Source organism: Ascaphus truei, chromosome 3, assembly GCF_040206685.1.
Source record: "Ascaphus truei isolate aAscTru1 chromosome 3, aAscTru1.hap1, whole genome shotgun sequence".
Taxonomy (NCBI): Eukaryota; Metazoa; Chordata; class Amphibia; order Anura; family Ascaphidae; genus Ascaphus; species Ascaphus truei.
In genome coordinates this window covers 431,965,622-431,992,106 of record NC_134485.1, presented here as the reverse complement: position 1 = coordinate 431,992,106, position 26,485 = coordinate 431,965,622, and the positions used below count along the sequence as shown (strand labels likewise).

At 49.5% G+C, this 26,485-nt stretch overlaps 1 protein-coding gene across 1 annotated transcript in view; it reads left to right on the top strand.

Annotated features, from left to right (window-relative positions):
- Window positions 1-26,485, top strand: part of CFAP91 (cilia and flagella associated protein 91) — a 129,933-nt gene that overhangs the window by 70,866 nt on the left and 32,582 nt on the right. The window contains exons 12-16 of the mRNA XM_075592913.1: window positions 5,512-5,583; window positions 9,681-9,827; window positions 10,433-10,654; window positions 16,875-17,023; window positions 23,331-23,422. Of these exons, the coding sequence (XP_075449028.1) occupies window positions 5,512-5,583; window positions 9,681-9,827; window positions 10,433-10,654; window positions 16,875-17,023; window positions 23,331-23,422 (682 nt within the window). The remainder of the gene's footprint in view (window positions 1-5,511; window positions 5,584-9,680; window positions 9,828-10,432; window positions 10,655-16,874; window positions 17,024-23,330; window positions 23,423-26,485) is intronic.

Genomic DNA, 26,485 nt, shown 5'->3' with positions numbered 1-26,485 from the left:
TCTGCCTTCCTCTCTCCCCCTGATCCCTACGCTCCCCTCCTCTCTCTGCCTTCCTCTCTCCCCCTGATCCCTACGTTCCCCCTCCTCTCTCTGCCTTCCTCTCTCCCCCTGATCCCTACGCACCCCCTCCTCTCTCTGCCTTCCTCTCTCCCCCTGATCCCTACGTTCCCCCTCCTCTCTCTGCCTTCCTCTCTCCCCCTGATCCCTACGTTCCCCCTCCTCTCTCTGCCTTCCTCTCTCCCCCTGATCCCTACGTTCCCCCTCCTCTCTCTGCCTTCCTCTCTCCCCCTGATCCCTACGCACCCCCTCCTCTCTCTGCCTTCCTCTCTCCCCCTGATCCCTACGTTCCCCCTCCTCTCTCTGCCTTCCTCTCTCCCCCTGATCCCTATGCTCCCCCTCCTCTCTCTGCCTTCCTCTCTCCCCCTGATCCCTACGCTCCCCCTCCTCTCTCTGCCTTCCTCTCTCCCCCTGATCCCTGCGCTCCCCCTCCTCTCTCTGCCCTCCTCTCTCTGCCCTCCTCTCTCTGCCTTCACTCTCCTCCCTGACCCCCCCCAAGTCCCCCTCCTCTCTCTGCCATACTCTCTCCCCCTGACCCTACGTTCCCCCACCTCTCTCTGCCTTCCTCTCTCCCCCTGATCCCTACGTTCCCCCTCCTCTCTCTGCCTTCCTCTCTCCCCCTGATCCCTACGCTCCCCCTCCTCTCTCTGCCTTCCTCTCTCCCCCTGATCCCTACGTTCCCCCTCCTCTCTCTGCCTTCTTCTCTCCCCCTGATCCCTACGCTCCCCCTCCTCTCTCTGCCTTCCTCTCTCCCCCTGATCCCTACGTTCCCCCTCCTCTCTCTGCCTTCCTCTCTCCCCCTGATCCCTGCGTTCCCCCTCCTCTCTCTGCCTTCCTCTCTCCCCCTGATCCCTACGCTCCCCCTCCTCTCTCTGCCTTCCTCTCTCCCCCTGATCCCTACGTTCCCCCTCCTCTCTCTGCCTTCCTCTCTCCCCCTGATCCCTACGTTCCCCCTCCTCTCTCTGCCTTCCTCTCTCCCCCTGATCCCTACGTTCCCCCTCCTCTCTCTGCCTTCCACTCTCCCCCTGATCCCTACGTTCCCCCTCCTCTCTCTGCCTTCCTCTCTCCCCCTGATCCCTACGTTCCCCCTCCTCTCTCTGCCTTCCTCTCTCCCCCTGATCCCTGCGCTCCCCCTCCTCTCTCTGCCCTCCTCTCTCCCCCTGATCCCTACGTTCCCCCTCCTCTCTCTGCCTTCCTCTCTCCCCCTGATCCCTACGTTCCCCCTCCTCTCTCTGCCTTCCACTCTCCCCCTGATCCCTACGTTCCCCCTCCTCTCTCTGCCTTCCTCTCTCCCCCTGATCCCTACGTTCCCCCTCCTCTCTCTGCCTTCCTCTCTCCCCCTGATCCCTGCGCTCCCCCTCCTCTCTCTGCCCTCCTCTCTCCCCCTGATCCCTACGCTCCCCCTCCTCTCTCTGCCTTCCTCTCTCCCCCTGATCCCTACGTTCCCCCTCCTCTCTCTGCCTTCCTCTCTCCCCCTGATCCCTACGTTCCCCCTCCTCTCTCTGCCTTCCTCTCTCCCCCTGATCCCTACGTTCCCCCTCCTCTCTCTGCCTTCCACTCTCCCCCTGATCCCTACGTTCCCCCTCCTCTCTCTGCCTTCCTCTCTCCCCCTGATCCCTACGTTCCCCCTCCTCTCTCTGCCTTCCTCTCTCCCCCTGATCCCTACGTTCCCCCTCCTCTCTCTGCCTTCCTCTCTCCCCCTGATCCCTACGCTCCCCCTCCTCTCTCTGCCTTCCTCTCTCCCCCTGATCCCTATGCTCCCCCTCCTCTCTCTGCCTTCCACTCTCCCCCTGATCCCTACGCTCCCCCTCCTCTCTCTGCCTTCCTCTCTCCCCCTGATCCCTACGTTCCCCCTCCTCTCTCCCCCTGATCCCTTCGCTCCCCCTCCTCTCTCTGCCTTCCTCTCTCCCCCTGATCCCTACGCTCCCCCTCCTCTCTCTGCCTTCCTCTCTCCCCCTGATCCCTTCGCTCCCCCTCCTCTCTCTGCCTTCCTCTCTCCCCCTGATCCCTACGTTCCCCCTCCTCTCTCTGCCTTCCTCTCTCCCCCTGATCCCTACGTTCCCCCTCCTCTCTCCCCCTGATCCCTTCGCTCCCCCTCCTCTCTCTGCCTTCCTCTCTCCCCCTGATCCCTACGCTCCCCCTCCTCTCTCTGCCTTCCTCTCTCCCCCTGATCCCTACGTTCCCCCTCCTCTCTCCCCCTGATCCCTTCGCTCCCCCTCCTCTCTCTGCCTTCCTCTCTCCCCCTGATCCCTACGCTCCCCTCCTCTCTCTGCCTTCCTCTCTCCCCCTGATCCCTACGTTCCCCCTCCTCTCTCCCCCTGATCCCTTCGCTCCCCCTCCTCTCTCTGCCTTCCTCTCTCCCCCTGATCCCTACGCTCCCCCTCCTCTCTCTGCCTTCCTCTCTCCCCCTGATCCCTACGCTCCCCCTCCTCTCTCTGCCTTCCTCTCTCCCCCTGATCCCTACGTTCCCCCTCCTCTCTCCCCCTGATCCCTTCGCTCCCCCTCCTCTCTCTGCCTTCCTCTCTCCCCCTGATCCCTACGCTCCCCCTCCTCTCTCTGCCTTCCTCTCTCCCCCTGATCCCTACGTTCCCCCTCCTCTCTCCCCCTGATCCCTTCGTTCCCCCTCCTCTCTCTGCCTTCCTCTCTCCCCCTGATCCCTACGCTCCCCTCCTCTCTCTGCCTTCCTCTCTCCCCCTGATCCCTACGCTCCCCCTCCTCTCTCTGCCTTCCTCTCTCCCCCTGATCCCTACGTTCCCCCTCCTCTCTCTGCCTTCCTCTCTCCCCCTGATCCCTACGTTCCCCCTCCTCTCTCTGCCTTCCTCTCTCCCCCTGATCCCTACGTTCCCCCTCCTCTCTCCCCCTGATCCCTACGCTCCCCCTCCTCTCTCTGCCTTCCTCTCTCCCCCTGATCCCTATGCTCCCCCTCCTCTCTCTGCCTTCCACTCTCCCCCTGATCCCTACGTTCCCCCTCCTCTCTCTGCCTTCCTCTCTCCCCCTGATCCCTACGCTCCCCCTCCTCTCTCTGCCCTCCTCTCTCCCCCTGATCCCTACGCTCCCCCTCCTCTCTCTGCCTTCCTCTCTCCCCCTGATCCCTACGTTCCCCCTCCTCTCTCTGCCTTCCTCTCTCCCCCTGATCCCTACATTCCCCCTCCTCTCTCTGCCTTCCTCTCTCCCCCTGATCCCTACGTTCCCCCTCCTCTCTCCCCCTGATCCCTACGTTCCCCCTCTTCTCTCTGCCTTCCTCTTTCCCCCTGATCCCTACGTTCCCCCTCCTCTCTCTGCCTTCCTCTTTCCCCCTGATCCCTACGCTCCCCCTCCTCTCTCTGCCTTCCTCTCTCCCCCTGATCCCTACGCTCCCCCTCCTCTCTCTGCCTTCCTCTCTCCCCCTGATCCCTACGCTCCCCTCCTCTCTCTGCCTTCCTCTCTCCCCCTGATCCCTACGCTCCCCCTCCTCTCTCTGCCTTCCTCTCTCCCCCTGATCCCTACGCTCCCCCTCCTCTCTCTGCCTTCCTCTCTCCCCCTGATCCCTACGCTCCCCTCCTCTCTCTGCCTTCCTCTCTCCCCCTGATCCCTACGCTCCCCCTCCTCTCTCTGCCTTCCTCTCTCCCCCTGATCCCTACGCTCCCCTCCTCTCTCTGCCTTCCTCTCTCCCCCTGATCCCTGCGCTCCCCCTCCTCTCTCTGCCTTCCTCTCTCCCCCTGATCCCTACGTTCCCCCTCCTCTCTCTGCCTTCCTCTCTCCCCCTGATCCCTACGTTCCCCCTCCTCTCTCCCCCTGATCCCTACGTTCCCCCTCTTCTCTCTGCCTTCCTCTTTCCCCCTGATCCCTACGTTCCCCCTCCTCTCTCTGCCTTCCTCTTTCCCCCTGATCCCTACGCTCCCCCTCCTCTCTCTGCCTTCCTCTCTCCCCCTGATCCCTACGCTCCCCCTCCTCTCTCTGCCTTCCTCTCTCCCCCTGATCCCTACGCTCCCCTCCTCTCTCTGCCTTCCTCTCTCCCCCTGATCCCTACGCTCCCCCTCCTCTCTCTGCCTTCCTCTCTCCCCCTGATCCCTACGCTCCCCCTCCTCTCTCTGCCTTCCTCTCTCCCCCTGATCCCTACGCTCCCCTCCTCTCTCTGCCTTCCTCTCTCCCCCTGATCCCTACGCTCCCCCTCCTCTCTCTGCCTTCCTCTCTCCCCCTGATCCCTACGCTCCCCTCCTCTCTCTGCCTTCCTCTCTCCCCCTGATCCCTACGTTCCCCCTCCTCTCTCTGCCTTCCTCTCTCCCCCTGATCCTTACGCTCCCCCTCCTCTCTCTGCCTTCACTCTCCTACCTGATCCCCCCCCCAAGTCACCTCTCCTCTCTCGGCCTCCTCTGTCCCCCTTGCCCCAAGTCCCCTCCTCTCTCTGCCTTCCTTTCTGCCCCCTGACCCCCAAGTCCCCCCCTCTCCCTCTGACCCCCAAGCTCCCCTCCTCTCTCTGCCTACTGACCCGTAAGCCCCCCTTCTTCTCTCTGCTCCTGACCCCTAAGTCTCCCCTCCTCTGTCTCCCTAACTTCCTCTTTCTCCTCCCCTTGTCCTGATGAAGCTGCAGCTTCGCCCACCTGTGCTTCTCCACCTCGGCCCCCTGTTCAGCGGCAGTAGGGAACCCCGCATGTATCTGTATTATTATTTGTATTATTGCCCAACCCTAACACACAGAGGGGCCGTACTGTTCATCTTTGTCTCTTGACTGCAAAATTGGTACAAAACAGGAGCTAAAAAGTGCACTAATGTACCCAATTGTTTTGTCCGTGGTTTGCATGTTTTGCAGGGTTTGCAGGGTTTGCACGGTTTGCACGGTTTGCACGGTTTGGAGGGTTTGCAGGGTTTGCAGGGTTTGCACGGTTTGCATGTTTTGCAGGGTTTGCAGGGTTTGCAGGGTTTGCACGGTTTGCATGTTTTGCATGTTTTGCAGGGTTTGCAGGGTTTACACGGTTTGCACGGTTTGCGCGGTTTGCAGGGTTTGCGCGGTTTGGAGGGTTTGCACGGTTTGGAGGGTTTGCACGGTTTGAAGGGTTTGCAGGGTTTGCGCGGTTTGCAGGGTTTGCACGGTTTGGAGGGTTTGCAGGGTTTGGAGGGTTTGCACGGTTTGGAGGGTTTGCACGGTTTGGAGGGTTTGCACGGTTTGGAGGGTTTGCACGGTTTGCGCGGTTTGCACGGTTTGCAGGGTTTGCAGGGTTTGCAGGGTTTGCACGGTTTGCACGGTTCTTCACCCGAGAGACTTTGATATCCTGCCCCCTCCCCTCGGAGGTCTATTTACTAACGTTTCCCAGGGGCAAAACCGGTGCAGGAAACAGCACCAGATTCACCCAAGAACAGGAATCCCACAGGAAGCAGCGTGTGATAATCCTGGTGCTGTCTCTTGCGCTGGTATTTCCCCGGACTTTAGTACTTCACCCCCAATGTAGGGTAACATACCGAATGGTGTTCCCACAGGGAGAAGAGGAGAGAGAACTGGCGGTGATCTTCTTACAGAAACTAATCCGCGGGCGCGCGATCCAGAACATGGTAAGTCTTCCTGTTACGTTATGGCCAGCGGGACCACATGGGTTTTGGCAGTGACAGGGTTAAATACTGCTGCCGTGCTCGCTGTACGCACAGAACGGGACTGAGGGGCTCCTAGCTTAGGCAAACTGTCTGCGAGGACGAGACGCCCGAGCTCCGCAGCGTCACATCACCGAGTGATGATCTTTATTAAAATCAAATTTTTTTATCAAATCCCAACCCTAATTTTTTTTGTATCAATCTTTTTTTATTGGGAGCAACAAATGCAGACATGGATACAGGCGTGTCATAGGCACGTGACCGCATTTCTTAACTGGGTTCCACAGTATGTTGGCCAATGGAACTCAACCCTAATTTTAATATATATTTTTGTTCTGTACGGTTGAGATTTGTTCCTTATACATCTCTCTTTGTCTGCCACTAAATACAGATGTTTGTATATGTTTCAATGTGCCAGTACCTATACCTATACCATATAAAGCTTTTGAACAGTAGAATTTGTATCTCATGTTGTTATATTTTATTATATCTATGTTATTATTTATTGTTTATGATTCAACCTGCTCTTTCCAATTTCCTTCCCCCCTTTTCCCTTTCCCCTCCCTTATCCCCCGTTCCCCCCTTCCCTTTCTTTTTCCTTTATCCCACCACTATATATGGTTTATGCTGGTCAATTTGATTCTATATATGTATTGATATTATTTCTTTCAGTATATATGCATTTCTGACTGTTGGATCAACTATATTGGTCTCTTGTTATATTCTATAGTATTTAAAAATTAATTTATCTAATGTATATATGGCTATGTGTATAGTTGTTTAATTTGAGTATTCAGCATTTATCATTAATAATATATTATATATGTTTTTGTATTTAATTGGGGATACCTTTAGTTATAGTGGTTAGTGCTTGATACATATTGTCTAGTTTATTTGTTTTTAAATGATAGTGAAAACACAATGTTGCTATTTAGGGATTAGTGGTCATATTATTTATATTATGTTTATGTATGTACTGTATCATTTATGTCATTTATGTCATTTATGTCATTTTAAACTCTGTTTGTTCTGTTTTGTTACACATTGCAGATCTTCGCTTCTCCTCCCCTAGTGTTTAGTTATTTATTTATGTATAACATGTGTTACCAGGAAGGGATACACTGAGAGTTACCTCTCGCTTTCATGCATGTCCTGGGCACAGAGTTCAGATGACGGATACATGGTTACAGATACCGCTACATACGTGGACAGGGTTATACATGATATACAAGACATAGCAGTCACCTTATTCCACAGGGGCGTTTATTTCAGTCTATTGGCTGCTTTATGGTTCTATTAGGGAGCAGAGGAGGGTACTTAAAGCTCAGTAGGTGTGTGGTTCCTTACTCTCTGACAAAGTACCTGCCGGGTATGGAACGTGCCAGAGGTCCCATGGACGTGTGTCTATCCGTTTTAGTTTAATAAAGATGGTTTTTCATTGATTGCGTTTGTTGATTGCTGCTCCGGAGAGCTGTGCCTGGCCTGCCTCTCTGCAAATCTGCATTGATTTATATGCTGACAGTATTATATATATATATATATATATATATATATAGATGTAGTATTATATATAGATATATACAGTATAACACATTGTTTTCTGAATGATATGAAGGGGGTATTAACTGAAGTCTCCCAGCTGCAACACTGGGGCAAATCCAGTGCAAAAACATTACCAGCTTTACCAGCTTTATTCAAGGAAAAGCCTCATATTGCTTTAAATGGGATTCCTTTTCTGAGATAAATCAAAGGCGTTTTTTTTGTCTGAGGTTTTGCAGCCGGGAAACTAGTAGAGTAGAGACCCCAAGTCTTCCCTCATAGTCACATATAGATGAGGTTGAATAAAGACAGGCGTCCATCAAGTGCAACCTGTGCTAAATGTGGCCGACAGATACTTCATCCTATATCCATACTTGCAGTATATTGATGAAGAGGAATGCAAACACACAACCCCAGTGACATGATATTGTCACGGGAGGCCAGGTCCTTTAACACATCTATATTTCGGGGATCATTCAATAGGCAAAACAAGGCAGTGAAATAAAATGGGGTTTATTTGGATAAACCTCGGAAATACAACAAAACACAGAAATATGCACACTTACTGGGGCCTGGGGTTATGAGATCGAGCCTTTCCTAGGTGCAGAGCGCCCGCTTGCCCGGGCTTACCCCGATCGGGACCTTGTTCCTGATGTCCTGGACCGCGATTCAGCAGAAACCTCTGACCGGGACCTAGTCCTGATACTCCCGGAACTGTTTTCGGCAGGAACCCCTGACCGCGACCGCTACGTTCTCAGACGAGAACTTGGTCCTCGCGTCTGACTTGGTCTCTGCCGGGCAGACTGTCCTAGCTTCAAAACAAAGCTGCTATTTGGGACAGAGCAACTTTGAAAAGCCCGTCCTAACTTCATCGACTCAAGCCACAAAATCGTCTGGTTCTCTGACTGGGGCTTCTCCTTACATACCCTCCGCTGAGCTATGTTCAGCATGGAGGAAGGAGGAGCAACCAATCAGCGTGGGATACCTCCCGGCCAGCCAATAGAAACAGGGGCACGTCTCTTGGCTGACGTCAGAGGAGGAGACGTGCCAAGCCGGCTCGGAAAGCTGGGTGAGCGGGAAATATGATTTAGCCAATGGGAGAAGCGCCTCCGAGCTGTATCTCCCCCGGCTAACTCAATGCCACCGACTGGACAGGCTCCACCAAGTCTGGCAGATACAAACGGTGTCCACACAGGGTGTTCTCCGGACATGGCAATTCGCTCTTCCTCACCCACCAAACGGTCTTCTCACCTCCTGGACATCCTCTCCCCTTTGAACTACGGACTCTATACAGACATGCCGGCATCTATGCTGATGCCCTGGCTGACTGTATAGAGCCTTATAGTAAATGTCTAAAACATTATACAGTACACTTTAATAAAGTATACACATTGGGGAACCTTATACTTATAAGGGAAAGGATTTGGGATATTTGGGGGACACTGGGTTGCCCTGATGTAATTCACCCCGCATACTGGCAAATCATGCGTGCTCGCCAGGGAGAATTAAAGGACTACCGGTAACTTCGGCCCCTTCGAAATCCTGCAAACAAAATAATTGCATTTCAACCCAAATATCCCCCCTAAAACTGACACACAAGAAATCTCACAGTACTAGGGCCAAGGGAACATGAAAAACGAAAAAAGTATGGGTCACTTTATTTTCCACATGTATTATCCCTGCTCCCTGGCTTATGTAGCTTAACCATTATTCTGTAGCCTGGTTACCCCCTACCGCCACAGATATCTCATAAGGGGAAAAAGAAATTCCTTCCTGACTCCAAGAATTGACAATCAGATTAGTCCCTGGATCAACATCCTTCCCATGTTTACTTATTTGGTATATCCCTGTATACCTTTCCTTTCTAAAAAGATGTACAACCTTTTTTTTTTTTTTAACAAATCTATTGTATCTGCCATCACAGTCTCCATGGGTAATGAATCCTACATTTTAACTGCCCTTACTGTAAAGAACCCTTTCCTTTGTTTCTGGTGAAATCACCTTTCCTCCAACCTAAAGGGATGCCCCGAGTCCTTTGTGCTGCCCGTGGGATGAATAGTTCTTTTGAAAGGTTCTTGTATTGTCCCAGAATATATTTGTATATCCCCTCTTAAACGCCTCTTTTCTAATGTAAATAAATCATGACTTTTCTGATCTATAGACTGGATCTGTGTACGATGTCAGAGTTATATAGAATTTAATTCTTCTTCTTAAGGTCCTTTAGTCCCTACTCTTGAAGCTTTTGGTCACCTCCAATCTACATATGAGGCAAATTAATTAAACTGTACGTTTCTATCTATGAAGACGTATCAATGCAGAAATATCTTCTTTACATGCACTTTCTGCATGAAATGTGTCCTGTTTGTCACAGTATTATGTTTGCCTCCCCCAGGCTAGAGAGAGAGAGAGAGAGAGAGAGAGAGAGAGAGAGAGAGAGAGAGAGAGAGAGGAAGGGACAGAAGCCATTCTCACAGTTTCTCAGCCAGACACCCACCCGATCCTTTCTCCCCGTCATGTTTCAGATATTCGAAGGGAAGGAGAAGCGGCTGGAGCTGATCCGGGAGCTGCGCACGACGCATGCGCTGCAGGAGGAGGGGCAGCTGCTTAAGAAAGCCGAGAAGGAGGCGTCGCTGGCCCTGCAACGGCAAAGAGACATCAGCGAGCACAAGGTGCGAGTCATCCCTACAGCAGAGGCGCTGAAACACATAGCTAAGCACTGGTACCATATGGTCCACGTAGAACAGTCACTCTCCACTTTGTGCGATGGGAATAACCTGTATCTCTATTTTCTATTGATCTAACCCTTTTGAAGCGACATGGGCCCGTCCAACCCAGCAGGGTGACAAAGAGATAAATGTGACCAATAGTCCATCATGTCTGCCCTTTCCACTGCTGAGTGACAATGCAACAGAGACACAGAGGGTGACAATGTGACACAGACTGAAGGGACCTCTGACCATATGGGCTGTCCAGCCAGACACAGGATGACAGTGACAAATTGACCTATGATCACATCAGGTCTGTCCTTTGCGACAGTGATGCAGTGGGCGCTTATAAGCGTAAGAGAGGTATTTGTATATTAACCCTACAAGGTCACTCTGATGAAAGTCATTTAATGACAGAAACGTCAATGTCTTCCTACATCCCAATAAATAGCTACGTCTCTTTAGGATACTTTGGCCTCTGGGTGCACCTATAACTATGAGTCTTCCCCGCAGTGAAAGGATTCGCAGTGATAATAAGACCACACGTATGTGTGTGTGTTTGTCCGCAGGCGTCCGCACAAGATGAGCACCTGTCCAGGCTGGAAGGCGAGTGCTTCTCGGACATGTTTGACTTCCTCTCCAAAGAGCTGGTGAGGCTGCAGGAGGAACGCAGGATCCATGCCTTCGCCATGCTGGCAGAACGCCACCGCCGCGTCCGAGAGGCGGAGGAGGCCGGGCGCAGGCAGGTGGAGGAGAGGCGCCGGCGTGAGGAAGACGAAATGTTCAGACAGGTCAGCCCAGCAAGGGGGGGGGTGGGAGAGAAGCGGGCGGCACAGAGGTGGGAGAGAAGCGGGCGGCACAGAGGTGGGAGAGAAGCGGGCGGCACAGAGGTAGCGCGAGTTGTTACATGGCATGGCAAGCGCAATGCGGTTACTGCACTAAGTGCCACAAAAGTTGCGTAACTTGCGTTCGGGGATAGAAACTCTTGGAGCAGCGCAAGGGGGAATTCACCCAACCCATAGACAAGTACAGAAAACTTTACATAGAAGCTCCGCTCTGTGTTACAATACAAAACCATTTATACATTGCTTTATATATCTCATAATAAGGGCGTTACGATGGACAACGGAACTTATTTACTAGGCTCTGAAGCGGGCAATAGCTCCGCTATGGACCGAACACTGCGCTGCTCACCAAGACACTCTATTAGAGCGCGTGTAGGAACTTGGAGAGAACACCCATTCCAGTCCTAAAGCCGGGACCTCCCGAAAACATATAGGGGAACGGTGAGGAAAACCAGCAATGGGTGGGAAACACGAATGGGAGCAGGGAAGATGGTCTCCTGGGTATTGGGGTCAGTTTGCCAGGGTTTGTATAAAAAGGGAAGTTATTCATTCCTTTCCTGTTGGCAGTAAAGCTTCCTGATTTCTTATAGCTGCAGGGAGCTTATTCGTGGGGCGGTCCTAGAAAAAGCTCTCCCTCCTCGTTTATTGACCTTAAACCGAGGCTCAATCAGTTGAGGGGCGATGGCAGATCTAAGGCCCCGATTTGGGAGTGTTACCGATTAGGCAGTTTTGAAGGTAAAGGAAGGGGTAGTCCATGGATAGCCTTAAAGGTAAGGGTCAAGATCTTCAAATGAACCCTCTGCTCCACCGGGAACCAGTGCAGATCTTATAATACTGGTGAGATGTGGCCTCTCCTGGCCTTGCCGGCTATAAGACAGGCGCTGGCATTTTGCACCAACTGCAGGGCTTTGATATTATGTTTTCGGAGATCCATCAGCAGAGAATTTGCAGAATCCAGTCTGGAGAGAACCATGGCCTGTGCTGCTATCTGTAGATTTTTTTTTTTTAAAACAACTCTGAAATTACATTTTTAATGTATTATAATGTAACAAGCATTTTTTGTTTCTATAGCAACCATTTAGAAAAGTCACACCCCTTCCTCTTCTGACCAGGCTCTGGCACGCCCCTTTTTGAGCCCTGCCCTCTCTCTAGCAGTGCACCAGTTGTATCTAGTACCTGCCTGGTCACATGATCTTCCCCACAGAACTTTGTATTTTTGGTCCTCTTCTGCTTCACTGACAGCCATTTAGTGAACCCCTGAGCCGAATTGTCACCGATCGATAACTTAGCTAATTACTTATTGTATGGATTGTATTGATGCACATATTAAAGGGGAACATTTAAATAAAAAAATAAAAAATCGGCAGCTTGGACTCCTGCTTTATCAGAAAGTTTCAAATAGAAAGTTTTTTAAAGAACAAGAACAGTAGTTGCAATCTCTAGGTTTTAGCCAGCCTTCCAATAGCGGCTCTGCAAAACCTTTACCCATCACTTTATAACATCACATAATTAGGGCTTTATCACAGGCGCAAATTCCCTTCATCAGCCCGAGGTGAGTGTACAACATCGATGTAACCCTTGGAGTGCCAGCACCTCGCAATCACGTGATCGCAACGTCGCTGACGATGGGACGCGGCGGCGTCGCTGACGATGGAACGCGGCGGCGTCGCTGACGATGGAACGCGGCGGCGTCGCTGACGATGGAACGCGGCGGCGTCACTGATGATGGAACGCGGCGGCGGCGTCACTGATGAAGGATTCTTCTGCTCCTCTTCCTTTCAGATCGTGTTAGCAGAACGCAATGCCCCCCTGAATAATGAGCGAATAGAATATGACAGATACTACAGTGTGTCAGGGGGTCCCTGGAGAGCCAGACCCTATGACGTAGTAGCTACATCAAACAGCAGCCAAAGGGGGACCGTTTTCATTTAACACACCAAAAAATGATAATACTTCATCAAAAATTGTGACCTTTTGAGGTCCTGTCCAACCATCGTATCACCACCGCGTTTATATAGGATGTGGAAAGCCGTGGAATGCAACTTTAATAAGGTAAAAAGAGAATATTTAGTAACAGAGAAACTCTGAGCTAAACTTCTGCGTGTTCCTAGGCCAAAGACGTGGACCTTTTGTCCTCTCAGTGTCACAGAAAATGTAGGTCCCACCCATACTGCAAATTGCTGAATGGGCCATTGTGAGCTTCGGAGAGCGACCAGTTTTATTTATTGGTTGTGCTAAAGTATTCAGTTCTGAATGATAAAGACCCGTTATCAGAGGGTCTCCACAGCAGTGACTGTGTCTGGCAGCAAAGGTGTTGGGTTCAGACTTTGTTTAATGAGGTTCTGCAGGGCAGCGGTGCCTGCCAGGAGGAAGCAACGGTTACCCACCAAGCCAGAGTCCACAGGAAGTAGGGTGGGGTGAGCGGGGTATGTTAGACTTCCTAATATACATTGAGCAGTGCCCATCTCCAAAAGTCTCACAAACCTACGCGCAGAAGTAATGTCCCAGGTACTGTATGTAAGAAGTAATGTCCCAGGTACTGTATATAAGAAGTATTGTCCCAGGTACTGTATGTAAGAAGTAGTGTCCCAGGTACTGTATGTAAGAAGTAATGTCCCAGGTACTGTATGTAAGAAGTAATGTCCCAGGTACTGTATGTAAGAAGTAGTGTCCCAGGTACTGTATGTAACAAGTAGTGTTGCAGGTACTGTATGTAAGAAGTAATGTCCCAGGTACTGTATGTAAGAAGTAATGTCCCAGGTACTGTATATAAGAAGTATTGTCCCAGGTACTGTATGTAAGAAGTAGTGTCCCAGGTACTGTATGTAAGAAGTAATGTCCCAGGTTACTGTATGTAAGAAGTAATGTCCCAGGTACTGTATGTAAGAAGTAATGTCCCAGGTACTGTATGTAAGAAGTAGTGTCCCAGATACTGTATGTAAGAAGTAGTGTCCCAGGTACTGTATGTAAGAAGTAGTGTCTCAGGTACTGTATGTAAGAAGTAGTGTCCCAGGTACTGTATGTAAGAAGTAATGTGCCAGGTACTGTATGTAATAAGTAGTGTCCCAGGTTCTGTATGTTAGAAGTAGTGTCCCAGGTACTGTATGTAAGAAGTAATGTCCCAGGTACTGTATGTAAGAAGTAGTGTCCCAGGTACTGTATGTAAGAAGTAATGTCCCAGGTACTGTATGTAAGAAGTAATGCCCCAGGTACTGTATATAAGAAGTATTGTCCCAGGTACTGTATGTAAGAAGTAATGTCCCAGGTACTGTATGTAAGAAGTAATGTCCCAGGTACTGTATGTAAGAAGTAGTGTCCCAGGTACTGTATATAAGAAGTATTGTCCCAGGTACTGTATATAAGAAGTATTGTCCCAGGTACTATATGTAAGAAGTAATGTCCCAGGTACTGTACGTAAGAAGTAATGTCCCTGGTACTGTATGTAAGAAGTATTGTACCAGGTACTGTATGTAAGAAGTAATGTCCCAGGTACTGTATGTACGAAGTAATGTCCCAGGTACTGTATGTAAGAAGTTGTGTCCCAGGTACTGTATGTAAGAAGTAGTGTCCCAGGTACTGTATGTAAGAAGTAATGTCCCAGGTACTGTATGTACGAAGTAATGTCCCAGGTACTGTATGTAAGAAGTTGTGTCCCAGGTACTGTATGTAAGAAGTAGTGTCCCAGGTACTGTATGTAAGAAGTAATGGCCCAGGTACTGTATGTAAGAAGTAGTGTCCCAGGTACTGTATGTAAGAAGTAGTGTCCCAGGTACTGTATGTAAGAAGTAATGTCCCAGGTACTGTATGTAAGAAGTAGTGTCCCAGGTACTGTATGTAAGAAGTAGTGTCCCAGGTACTGTATGTAAGAAGTAGTGTCCCAGGTACTGTATGTAAGAAGTAGTGTCCCAGGTACTGTATGTAAGAAGTAGTGTCCCAGGTACTGTATGTAAGAAGTAATGTCCCAGGTACTGTATGTAAGAAGTAGTGTCCCAGGTACTGTATGTAAGAAGTAATGTCCCAGGTACTGTATGTAAGAAGTAGTGTCCCAGGTACTGTATGTAAGAAGTAGTGTCCCAGGTACTGTATGTAAGAAGTAGTGTCCCAGGTACTGTAGTAAGAAGTAATGTCCCAGGTACTGTATGTAAGAAGTAATGTCCCAGGTACTGTATGTAAGAAGTAATGTCCCAGGTACTGTATGTAAGAAGTAATGTCCCAGGTACTGTATGTAAGAAGTAATGTCCCAGGTACTGTATGTAAGAAGTAATGGCCCAGGTACTGTATGTAAGAAGTAGTGTCCCAGGTACTGTATGTAAGAAGTAATGTCCCAGGTACTGTATATAAGAAGTAATGGCCCAGGTACTGTATGTAAGAAGTATTGTCCCAGGTTACTGTATGTAAGAAGTATTGTCCCAGGTTACTGTATGTAAGAAGTAGTGTCCCAGGTTACTGTATGTACGAAGTAATGTCCCAGGTACTGTATGTAAGAAGTAGTGTCCCAGGTACTGTATGTAAGAAGTAATGGCCCAGGTACTGTATGTAAGAAGTAGTGTCCCAGGTACTGTATGTAAGAAGTAATGTCCCAGGTACTGTATGTAAGAAGTAATGTCCCAGGTACTGTATGTAAGAAGTAGTGTCCCAGGTACTGTATGTAAGAAGTAGTGTCCCAGATACTGTATGTAAGAAGTAGTGTCCCAGGTACTGTATGTAAGAAGTAGTGTCCCAGGTACTGTATGTAAGAAGTAATGTCCCAGGTACTGTATGTAAGAAGTAATGTCCCAGGTACTGTATGTAAGAAGTAATGTCCCAGGTACTGTATGTAAGAAGTAATGGCCCAGGTACTGTATGTAAGAAGTAGTGTCCCAGGTACTGTATGTAAGAAGTAATGTCCCAGGTACTGTATATAAGAAGTAATGGCCCAGGTACTGTATGTAAGAAGTATTGTCCCAGGTTACTGTATGTAAGAAGTATTGTCCCAGGTTACTGTATGTAAGAAGTAGTGTCCCAGGTTACTGTATGTACGAAGTAATGTCCCAGGTACTGTATGTAAGAAGTAGTGTCCCAGGTACTGTATGTAAGAAGTAATGGCCCAGGTACTGTATGTAAGAAGTAGTGTCCCAGGTACTGTATGTAAGAAGTAGTGTCCCAGGTACTGTATGTAAGAAGTAGTGTCCCAGGTACTGTATGTAAGAAGTAGTGTCCCAGGTACTGTATGTAAGAAGTAGTGTCCCAGGTACTGTATGTAAGAAGTAATGTCCCAGGTACTGTATGTAAGAAGTAGTGTCCCAGGTACTGTATGTAAGAAGTAATGTCCCAGGTACTGTATGTAAGAAGTAATGTCCCAGGTACTGTATGTAAGAAGTAGTGTCCCAGGTACTGTATGTAAGAAGTAGTGTCCCAGGTACTGTATGTAAGAAGTAGTGTCCCAGGTACTGTATGTAAGAAGTAGTGTCCCAGGTACTGTATGTAAGAAGTAATGGCCCAGGTACTGTATGTAAGAAGTAGTGTCCCAGGTACTGTATGTAAGAACTGAACGCACTGGTGTTTCCTAAAACCTGTTTTGGATAAGCCTGCACTAAGCTCTTCCAGCTGAGACCATCCTGGGGTGAGATACTTTGGGGGCTGTGTGTTTATTTCCTGCTCGCACCTTGACTTTTATTAGTTACTTATCTGCCGAGCTGAGCAGGTGTCTCTTCTTTTGCATACTGGCCTGTGTACCAAGGCCATTTTGGAACAATATTGGGGCAGAGAGCGTCGTTGTCTCATGCCTTCTGCACTCCAGCCTGCACCCCAGTCTGCACCCCATATGCGTCAGGATGCGATTTGGGGAGTGTCAGTGGGAGCAGTAACATGGCACAAGAATTGTAGTGAGATGTATCACACTGTGCGTCGCTGTATACGTCACAATATCAGGCAGGTCTGCGGTGATGTAAAGTTTCTTGTTTAGAAACCCGCGCCAGAGGAAGCTTCTGCAGCAATCTTGTAACATATCATGCACCTTGGCGCACAAAATGGTGGCGTATGTGACGTTTTCCTGTTCGGTGATACATAGGGCACTTTTAACTCTGCCACACACTGGTAAATTCCAATGAGGCAAATGTTTAAACACTTCTAATGGGTTCCCCAGTACCCCACAGCGCCTGACCCCGTGAATATGGTTATACTGCAGGTTGTTAATGTCCAGCAGAGCACAGTAGACTCGTACCTTGAGGACATCATTCTCAGTACCACAGAGTACACAGCTGAGGAGCAGGCCCGGGAGGAGATACAGAGGAAGGCCCAGGACATCAACGACATTGCTTATCAGATGGAGAGCTGGTGAGTACCTGGGACCTTGGGATGATATATGGCTTATGCTACTTACCACAGCAGTATCACACACATTGTATTGCACATCTACATCATAACACACGAGTACATGTTACATATCACACATGCAGTACAACATGAGCACATGTCACATCACATCGGGAGTATAGCATCCATACCACACATGCACACATACTGTGCAGTATAGCATGAGTGCATGTCACATATCATACGGTATCACACCTACAGTACAGTATCATCATCATATCAAACATACAGTATAACGTCCGTATCACACATCCACATATATCACACCTACAATACAGTATCATATCCCCCACACACAGACACACACACAACATTCAATTTTTGGGCATTTTTTCTTCTTCCATATCTAACTAAATGTAAATGTTATACGTAATAGATTTGTACTAACATTCATACATACGCCCCCCCCCCCCTTTTACTCTCCTTCTCCCCCTCCCATCCCCCTCATTCTCCCTCCCCTATCCCCCTCATTCTCTCTCTCTCCCCTCACATACTGTATAACATGCGCACCCTGATGAAGGTGCATGCGCACTGAAACGTTGAATACTTTGACTTTTTAGTCATTAAATGTTCCTTTTACATTCATTTCATTTTAATCATTAAATGTTCCTTTTACATTCATTTCATCCTCATTTTGTGTGGCGTGCTTGGCTCCCTGACCAGGATTTTTGCCTTCAGCACCCGTTATTACAGTTTTTGTTACCCAGCCCCCTTGTCCTTGGGGCATCCCAAGTGGCTTTCTCCTGATCACACATTACAAATCTCACGTAGAAACCTAGACGAACTTGAGGGCAAATCAGAACCGCTTGGCCCCCGTCTCTGCCCATTTCCCTATCTGCTGTAAGACCTCAGACCCTATTTAATACCTGGGGCTTTCTTTCGTATTTCGGACACGGCTTTATGCCTGTGCCCAGCAGTATGTCGAATTCCCTACCACCTCTGCTGGGAGGCTGTTCCATGAAGCCACCAGCCTTTCCATGAAGAAGTCCTCCCTCACATTGCCACCCTCCAGTCTCGGAGAAGGACCTCTTGTTCTGGCGCTCTTCTTCCTTAGGAACGTGTGTCACTCCTGCACCTCGTTGAATCCCTTTATATATGTGAACGTTTCTCTCACACTGGCTGTACCCGGCGTAACGTACGCCGATGTAGGAGAGCGTAACGGTTATTCATTAAACATTCTCGCATTATTTTTATTTATTTATTTTTAACTTATATTTTTGAAGCAAAGATTTCACAATTGTCCATTTCTGGGCTCTTTTACCACACGACAGTAAGTGAATCGAGCGATCTGACTCTTGAGAGAGCCACATATCGTTTTCCATGACTAAATACAGGCTTGGGTGGGTAAAGGCATGTTGTATCAGACGTTTGGCCTTGTGGCTTATTGAAGGTCAGTGAAAAAGCCAATCGTATGGGAAATTGTTTTAGTTTGAAACTGAATGGTAAGTCGCTGGCTGGGTGAGTGACGGCCATTTAGCCTATCACAGGGGGTAAAGATGCTCAGCCTACATTAATTAGAACATTAACAGCTGTCACTCGCCCTCTGCACCCCACTGCCATTAAAATTCCTGGGTGAGTGAGGCCGCTCAGTGTAATTCAGAGGGGGAGGGATGTGTAGTCTGATTGGCTGTCCCTCGATGAATGACTGTCCGCTCATCCTATCACAGAGGGGGAGGGATGTACATTCGTATTGGCTGTCCCTGGGGGAGTGACAACCATTCCGTTTATCACAGAGGGATGCTGCCATGTTCTATGCCGTACATAATGTCCCATATTAATAGCCTTCTCTTGCAATTTATTTACACCCGTCTGGAAATATGGTTTTGAGATGTCAAATCAATGGTAAATAAAGCGGCTTCACCACCCTATCTTTCTGCTGCTAATACCTCTCCCTATACACCCTAATACCCCGCTGCTAATACCTCTCTCTATACACCCTAACACCTTGCTGCTAATACCTCTCTCTATACACCCTAACACCCCGCTGCTAATACCTCTCCCTATACACCCTAATACCCCACTGCTAATACCTCTCTCTATACACCCTAACACCTTGCTGCTAATACCTCTCCCTATGCACCCTAATACCCCGCTTCTAATACCTCTCCCTATGCACCCTAATACCCTCTGCTAATACCTCTTCCCATACACCCTAATACCCTGCTGCTAATACCTCTGCCTATGCACCCTAATACCCTGCTGCTAATACCTCTTCCCATACACCCTAATACCCCGCTTCTAATACCTCTCCCTATACACCCTAATACCCCGCTTCTAATACCTCTCCCTATACACCCTAATACCCTGCTGCTAATACCTCTCCCTATACACCCTAATACCCCGCTGCTAATACCTCTCCCTATACACCCTAATACCCTGCTGCTAATACCTCTCCGTATACACCCTAATACCCCGCTGCTAATACCTCTCCCTATACACCCTAATACCCCGCTGCTAATACCTCTTCCCATACACCCTAATACCCTGCTGCTAATACCTCTCCCTATGCACCCTAATACCCTGCTGCTAATACCTCTTCCCATACACCCTAACATCCCGCTGCTAATACCTCTCCCTATACACCCTAACATCCCGCTGCTAATACCTCTCCCTATACACCCTAATACCCTGCTGCTAATACCTCTCTCTATACACCCTAACACCCTGCTACTAATACCTCTCCCTATACACCCTAACATCCCGCTGCTAATACCTCTCCCTATAAACCCTAACACCCCGCTGCTAGTACCTTTTCCCATACACCCTAATACCCTGCTGCTAATACCTCTCCCTCTACATCCTAATACCTCGCTGCTAATACCTCCCTAAACACCCTAACACCCTGCTGCTAATACCTCTCCCTATACACCCGAACACCCTGCTGCTAATACCTCTCCCTATACACCCTAACACCCTGCTGCTAATATCTTTCCCTATACACCCTAACACCCTGATGCTAATACCTCTCCCTATACACCCTAACACCCTGCTTCTAATACCTGTCCCTATACACCCTAACACCCTGCTGCTAATACCTCTCCCTACCCCCAAACATCCTGCTTCTAATACCTCTCCCTATATACCCTAACACCCTGCTGCTAATACCTCTCCCTATACACCCTAACACCCTGCTGCTAATACCTCTCCCTATACACCCTAACACCCTGCTGCTAATACCTCTCCCTATACATCCTAATATCCCACTGCTAATACCTCTCCCTATACACCCTAACATCCCGCTGCTAAAACCTCTCCCTATACACCCTAATATCCCGCTGCTAATACCTCTCCCTATACACCCTAACATCCTGCTGCTAATACCTCTCCCTATACACCCTAACATCCTGCTGCTAATACCTCTCCCTATACACCCAAACACCCTACTGCTAATACCTCTCCCTATACACCCTAATGCCCTGCTGCTAATACCTCTCCCTATACACCCTAATACCCTGCTGCTAATACTTCTCCCTATACACCCTAACACCCTGCTGCAAATACCTCTGCCGATACACCCTAACACCCTGCTGCTAATACCTCTCCCTATACACCCTAACACCCTGCTGCTAATACCTCTCCCTATACACCCTAACATCCCGCTGCTAATACCTCTCCCTATACACCCTTACATACCGCTGCTAATACCTCTCCCTATACATCCTAACATCCCGCTGCTAATACCTCTCCCTATACACCTTAACACCCCGCTGCTAATACCTCTCCCTATACACCCTAACACCCCGCTGCTAATACCTCTCCCTATACACCCCGACATCCCGTTGCTAATACCTCTCCCAATACACCCCAATACCCCACTGCTAATACCTCTCCCTATATACCCTAACACCCCGCTGCTAATACCTCTCCCAATACACCCTAACACCCCGCTGCTAATACCTCTCCCTATACACCCTAACATCCCGCTGCTAATACCTCTCCCTATACACCCTAACACCCTGCTGCTAATACCTCTCCCTATACACCCTAACACCCTGCTGCTAATACCTCTCCCTATACATCCTAATATCCCACTGCTAATACCTCTCCCTATACACCCTAACATCCCGCTGCTAAAACCTCTCCCTATACACCCTAATATCCCGCTGCTAATACCTCTCCCTATACACCCTAACATCCCGCTGCTAAAACCTCTCCCTATACACCCTAATATCCCGCTGCTAATACCTCTCCCTATACACCCTAACATCCTGCTGCTAATACCTCTCCCTATACACCCTAACATCCTGCTGCTAATACCTCTCCCTACCCCCAAACATCCTGCTTCTAATACCTCTCCCTATATACCCTAACACCCTGCTGCTAATACCTCTCCCTATACACCCTAACACCCTGCTGCTAATACCTCTCCCTATACACCCTAACACCCTGCTGCTAATACCTCTCCCTATACATCCTAATATCCCACTGCTAATACCTCTCCGTATACACCCTAACATCCCGCTGCTAAAACCTCTCCCTATACACCCTAATATCCCGCTGCTAATACCTCTCCCTATACACCCTAACATCCTGCTGCTAATACCTCTCCCTATACACCCTAACATCCTGCTGCTAATACCTCTCCCTATACACCCAAACACCCTACTGCTAATACCTCTCCCTATACACCCTAATGCCCTGCTGCTAATACCTCTCCCTATACACCCTAATACCCTGCTGCTAATACTTCTCCCTATACACCCTAACACCCTGCTGCAAATACCTCTGCCGATACACCCTAACACCCTGCTGCTAATACCTCTCCCTATACACCCTAACACCCTGCTGCTAATACCTCTCCCTATACACCCTAACATCCCGCTGCTAATACCTCTCCCTATACACCCTAACATCCCGCTGCTAATACCTCTCCCTATACACCCTTACATACCGCTGCTAATACCTCTCCCTATACATCCTAACATCCCGCTGCTAATACCTCTCCCTATACACCTTAACACCCCGCTGCTAATACCTCTCCCTATACACCCTAACACCCACCGCTAATACCTCTCCCTATACACCCTAACACCCCGCTGCTAACTCCCTATACACCCTAATACCATACTGCTAATACCTCTCTCTATACACCCTAACACCCACTGCTAATACCTCTCCCTATACACCCTAACACCCTGCTGCTAATACCTCTCCCTATACACCCTAACACCCACTGCTAATACCTCTCCCTATACACCCTAACACCCTGCTGCTAATACCTCTCCCTATACACCCTAACACCCACTGCTAATACCTCTCCCTATACACCCTAACACCCCGCTGCTAATACCTCTCCCTATACACCCTAACACCCACCGCTAATACCTCTCCCTATACACCCTAACACCCCGCTGCTAACTCCCTATACACCCTAATACCATACTGCTAATACCTCTCTCTATACACCCTAACACCCCGCTGATAATACCTCTCCCTATACACCCTAACACCCTGCTGCTAATACCTCTCCCTATACACCCTAACACCCCGCTGATAATACCTCTCCCTATACACCCTAACACCCTGCTGCTAATACCTCTCCCTATACACCCCAACACCCCGCTGATAATACCTCTCCCTATACACCCTAACACCCTGCTGCTAATACCTCTCCCTATACACCCTAACACCCCGCTGATAATACCTCTCCCTATACACCCTAACACCCCGCTGATAATACCTCTCCCTATACACCCTAACACCCCGCTGATAATACCTCTCCCTATACACCCTAACACCCCGCTGATAATACCTCTCCCTATACACCCTAACACCCCGCTGATAATACCTCTCCCTATACACCCTAACACCCTGCTGCTAATACCTCTCCCTATACACCCTAACACCCCGCTGATAATACCTCTCCCTATACACCCTAACACCCACCGCTAATACCTCTCCCTATACACCCTAACACCCTACTGCTAATACCTCTCCCTATACACCCTAACACCCCGCTGCTAATACCTCTCCCTATACACCCTAACATCCCGCTGCTAATACCTCTCCCTATACACCCTAACACCCTGCTGCTAATACCTCTCCCTATACACCCTAACACCCCGCTGCTAATACCTCTCCCTATACACCCTAACACCCCGCTGATAATACCTCTCCCTATACACCCTAACACCCCGCTGATAATACCTCTCCCTATACACCCTAATACCATACTGCTAATAATTCGGTAAAGGGTCGGACTGAGTGGACCCGGTTCTCCTTATCTGTCCGTTTCAGTGTTTGTTTGAGTTATCTGCCTTGTTTGCAGCCGCACGTGCCAGCAGTCAGAAGAGATTGTGGCAGAGCTGGTTTATAGCTTCCTAATCCCAGAGGTGCAGAAGACGTCCGCTCGTGAGAGAGGTGAGCATCAGCCCTTCAAACGGGGTTACTGTGTACCCCCACAGCCCCCTTTAAACCCGACTGGCCCTTTGTCAATATTCATATCGTCAATTCCTCAGTGTTGCCACAAGATGTCACTGTTACTCCACAAGTATTTAAACGGAGCGCCCCAAGTAACAACACGTAATTAGGGGTTCCGGTTTTACGAGACACAAGGGGAGTGTGGAAACTAGGAACATTGCACAGATAAACACCAAGTGAAGCCGGGGGTCTCCGGAGTGAAGCCGGGGGTCTCCGGAGTGAAGCCGGGGGTCTCCAGGAGTGAAGCCGGGTGTCTCCGGAGTGAAGCCGGGGGTCTCCGGAGTGAAGCCGGGGGTCTCCGGAGCAGAACCCCATTAATTTCAGCTCCGGGGACCCCCTTCTTCCCGATATACTTGCCTCCGAAGGTGCTAAATGTGTTGGTTACGTGAGCCAATAGGCAGCCACAAGGGCTGACGTCGCAGCTTCCTATTGGCCCGCGTGACGCAGGATATTTAAACGCCGCCATTATGTCACAGGTAGGCACGCAGGTTCCCTGGCTGCAGAGATACCGGGACCTAATATGGAGGTAAGTCTCTCGGGAAGCAGGGGGTCCCCTGAGCTCAAATGAATGGGGTTCAGCTCTGGAGACCCCCTGCTTCAATCCTGTAACAGAAACACAAGCAATGCAACATAGAGTCCTGCTTTAACCAGGGGCGTAACCGCCGTGCACCGGGGGGCCCGATAGCACAGGGGGGCCCTGCCGGCTGGTGCTGGAGATTGGGCCCGGCGGAGGCCAGAGGCTGCTGCTGCAGGGACAAGGCCGTCGCTACACCGGCAAGGCCTCCTCCCCCCGCCTGTTTCTCCCCCTACCCCCCCCCCGCATGGCTGAGCAGCAGCAGCTCATACAGTGTGGGATCGTAGCAGCTAGATCATCCCTGTAACATTCTTAGGGGGTGGGGAGTGTCTGTGATGGATTGTGTGGAGTTGTGTGTGTGTGTGTGTGTGTGTGGAGTTGTGTGAGGGAGAGAGGAGGTGGGGGAGAGGGAGGAAGAGTAAAAGGGAGTGATGGGAAATACACGGGGTGAAGTGTGAGAGAGGGAGAGATACATGGGGGGAATGTGAGTAAGGGAGAGATACATGGGGGGAGAGTGTGATGGAGAGATACATGGGGGAGTGTGGGGGAGGGAGAGATACATGGGGATAATGTGAGTGAGGGAGAGATACATGGGGGGGAGTGTGAGGGAGGGATACATGGGGGAGTGTGGGTAAGGGAGAGATACATGGGGGGGAGTGTGATGGAGAGATACATGGGGGAGTGTGGGTAAGGGAGAGATACATGGGGGGGAGTGTGATGGAGAGATACATGGGGGGAGTGTGGGTAAGGGAGAGATACATGGGGGGGAGTGTGGGTAAGGGAGAGATACATGGGGGTGAGTGTGGGTAAGGGAGAGATACATGGGGGGGAGTGTGGGTAAGGGAGAGATACATGGGGGTGAGTGTGGGTAAGGGAGAGATACATGGGGGTGAGTGTGGGTAAGGGAGAGATACATGGGGGTGAGTGTGGGTAAGGGAGAGATACATGGGGGGGAGTGTGAGGGAGAGATACATGGGGGGGAGTGTGAGGCTGGGAGGCAAATACATGGGGGGGAGTGCGGTGGAGAGATACATGGGGTGAGTGTGGGTAAGGGAGAGATACATGGGGGGGGAGTGTGAGGCTGGGAGGCAAATACATGGGGGGGAGTGCGAGGGAGAGATACATTGGGGGGGATTGTGAGTGAGGGAGAGAAATTCATGTGGGGGGGTGAGGGAGGGATACATTGGGGGGGGAGTGTAAGGGAGGGAGAGAAATACATGGGGGGGGTGTGAGAGAGGGAAATACATGGGAGTGTAAGGGAGAGATACATGGGGGTGGGGGGGTGAGGGAGGGTGTGAGAGGGGGGAGTTGCTCGCATAACCGCTGACACCAAATGAAAACAATACTTAGGGGGCCCTTGAATTTATTTTGCAGGGGGGCCCAAAAAATGTAGTTACTCTTCTGGCTTTAACACTGATAAATACTGATTTTAAAAATAAATAAAATGAAAACACAGGAACTCCCCTCCCCACGAATTCCCTCGAATCCCCTATTTCCATGAATCCCCTCTCCCCTCTTCCCTCGAATCCCCTCTCCCTGAATCCCCTCTCCCCTCTTCCCTCGAATCCCCCACCTGAGTTTGCAGAAAAGTGAACACAGAAAACCAAAGCCCCTCAACATAATGTAAATAAAATGCATACATTGAAGGGCGGCAATCAAAAGACTCACAAGAAATAGCGCAGGATCCTGTGCGTGTTATTTTCGCTACGGGCTCAAACCGTCGCGATAAAAAATTGCGATAATCAGGGCTCGGTTATTAAGCCGTTTATAGAAAATCACAGTGGTGATCATCTTTATTATGCCTGGGGAGATACAATTAGAATTTGACTCTGGTATTAACCAAACTCCGTATCAAATTCATTTTTTCCCCATATAAGGCCTTTATTTTTGGAGTCTGATTGAATTTGCCGATCTCAGAACACCCTCATTGCCCAGTCAGCCCTCGTTACACACTTCATTGGGGAACAAATCGCCCGATCCTTTTCGATTGTAAGAAAGTTTGTTTATTTTTAAGAGCTCATTTATAACTCTGCTTGGCAAATGCAACTCTGGAGTTATTGAATCATACTCTCCTCGGGTAGGCGTCCCGTATCGTTTTCCAAAGGTGGGAAGAATGTACCGTTGTATACTGTTGTATATATTAATCTACGTTTGAAAACGTACATGTACGTACACATATATTTTATATAATAAAGGATGAAAGCAGAATTTGTTCCTATGGTTTCAGTGCAGGTTCAAAATATTTTGCTAAATAGAGAATGGAGAAATGCAATCCAACATAAAGTGTTTGTGACTGCACAACGAAATGGATTTTTGACCCCAAATCCACCTAGGTACTGTAAGAGGTCCAGTGTATAAACGCACATTTTCCTGAGCGCGGGCAGTGTGGAATGTGTTCATTTGTTTAGTTATACAAGTTCCTGCAATGA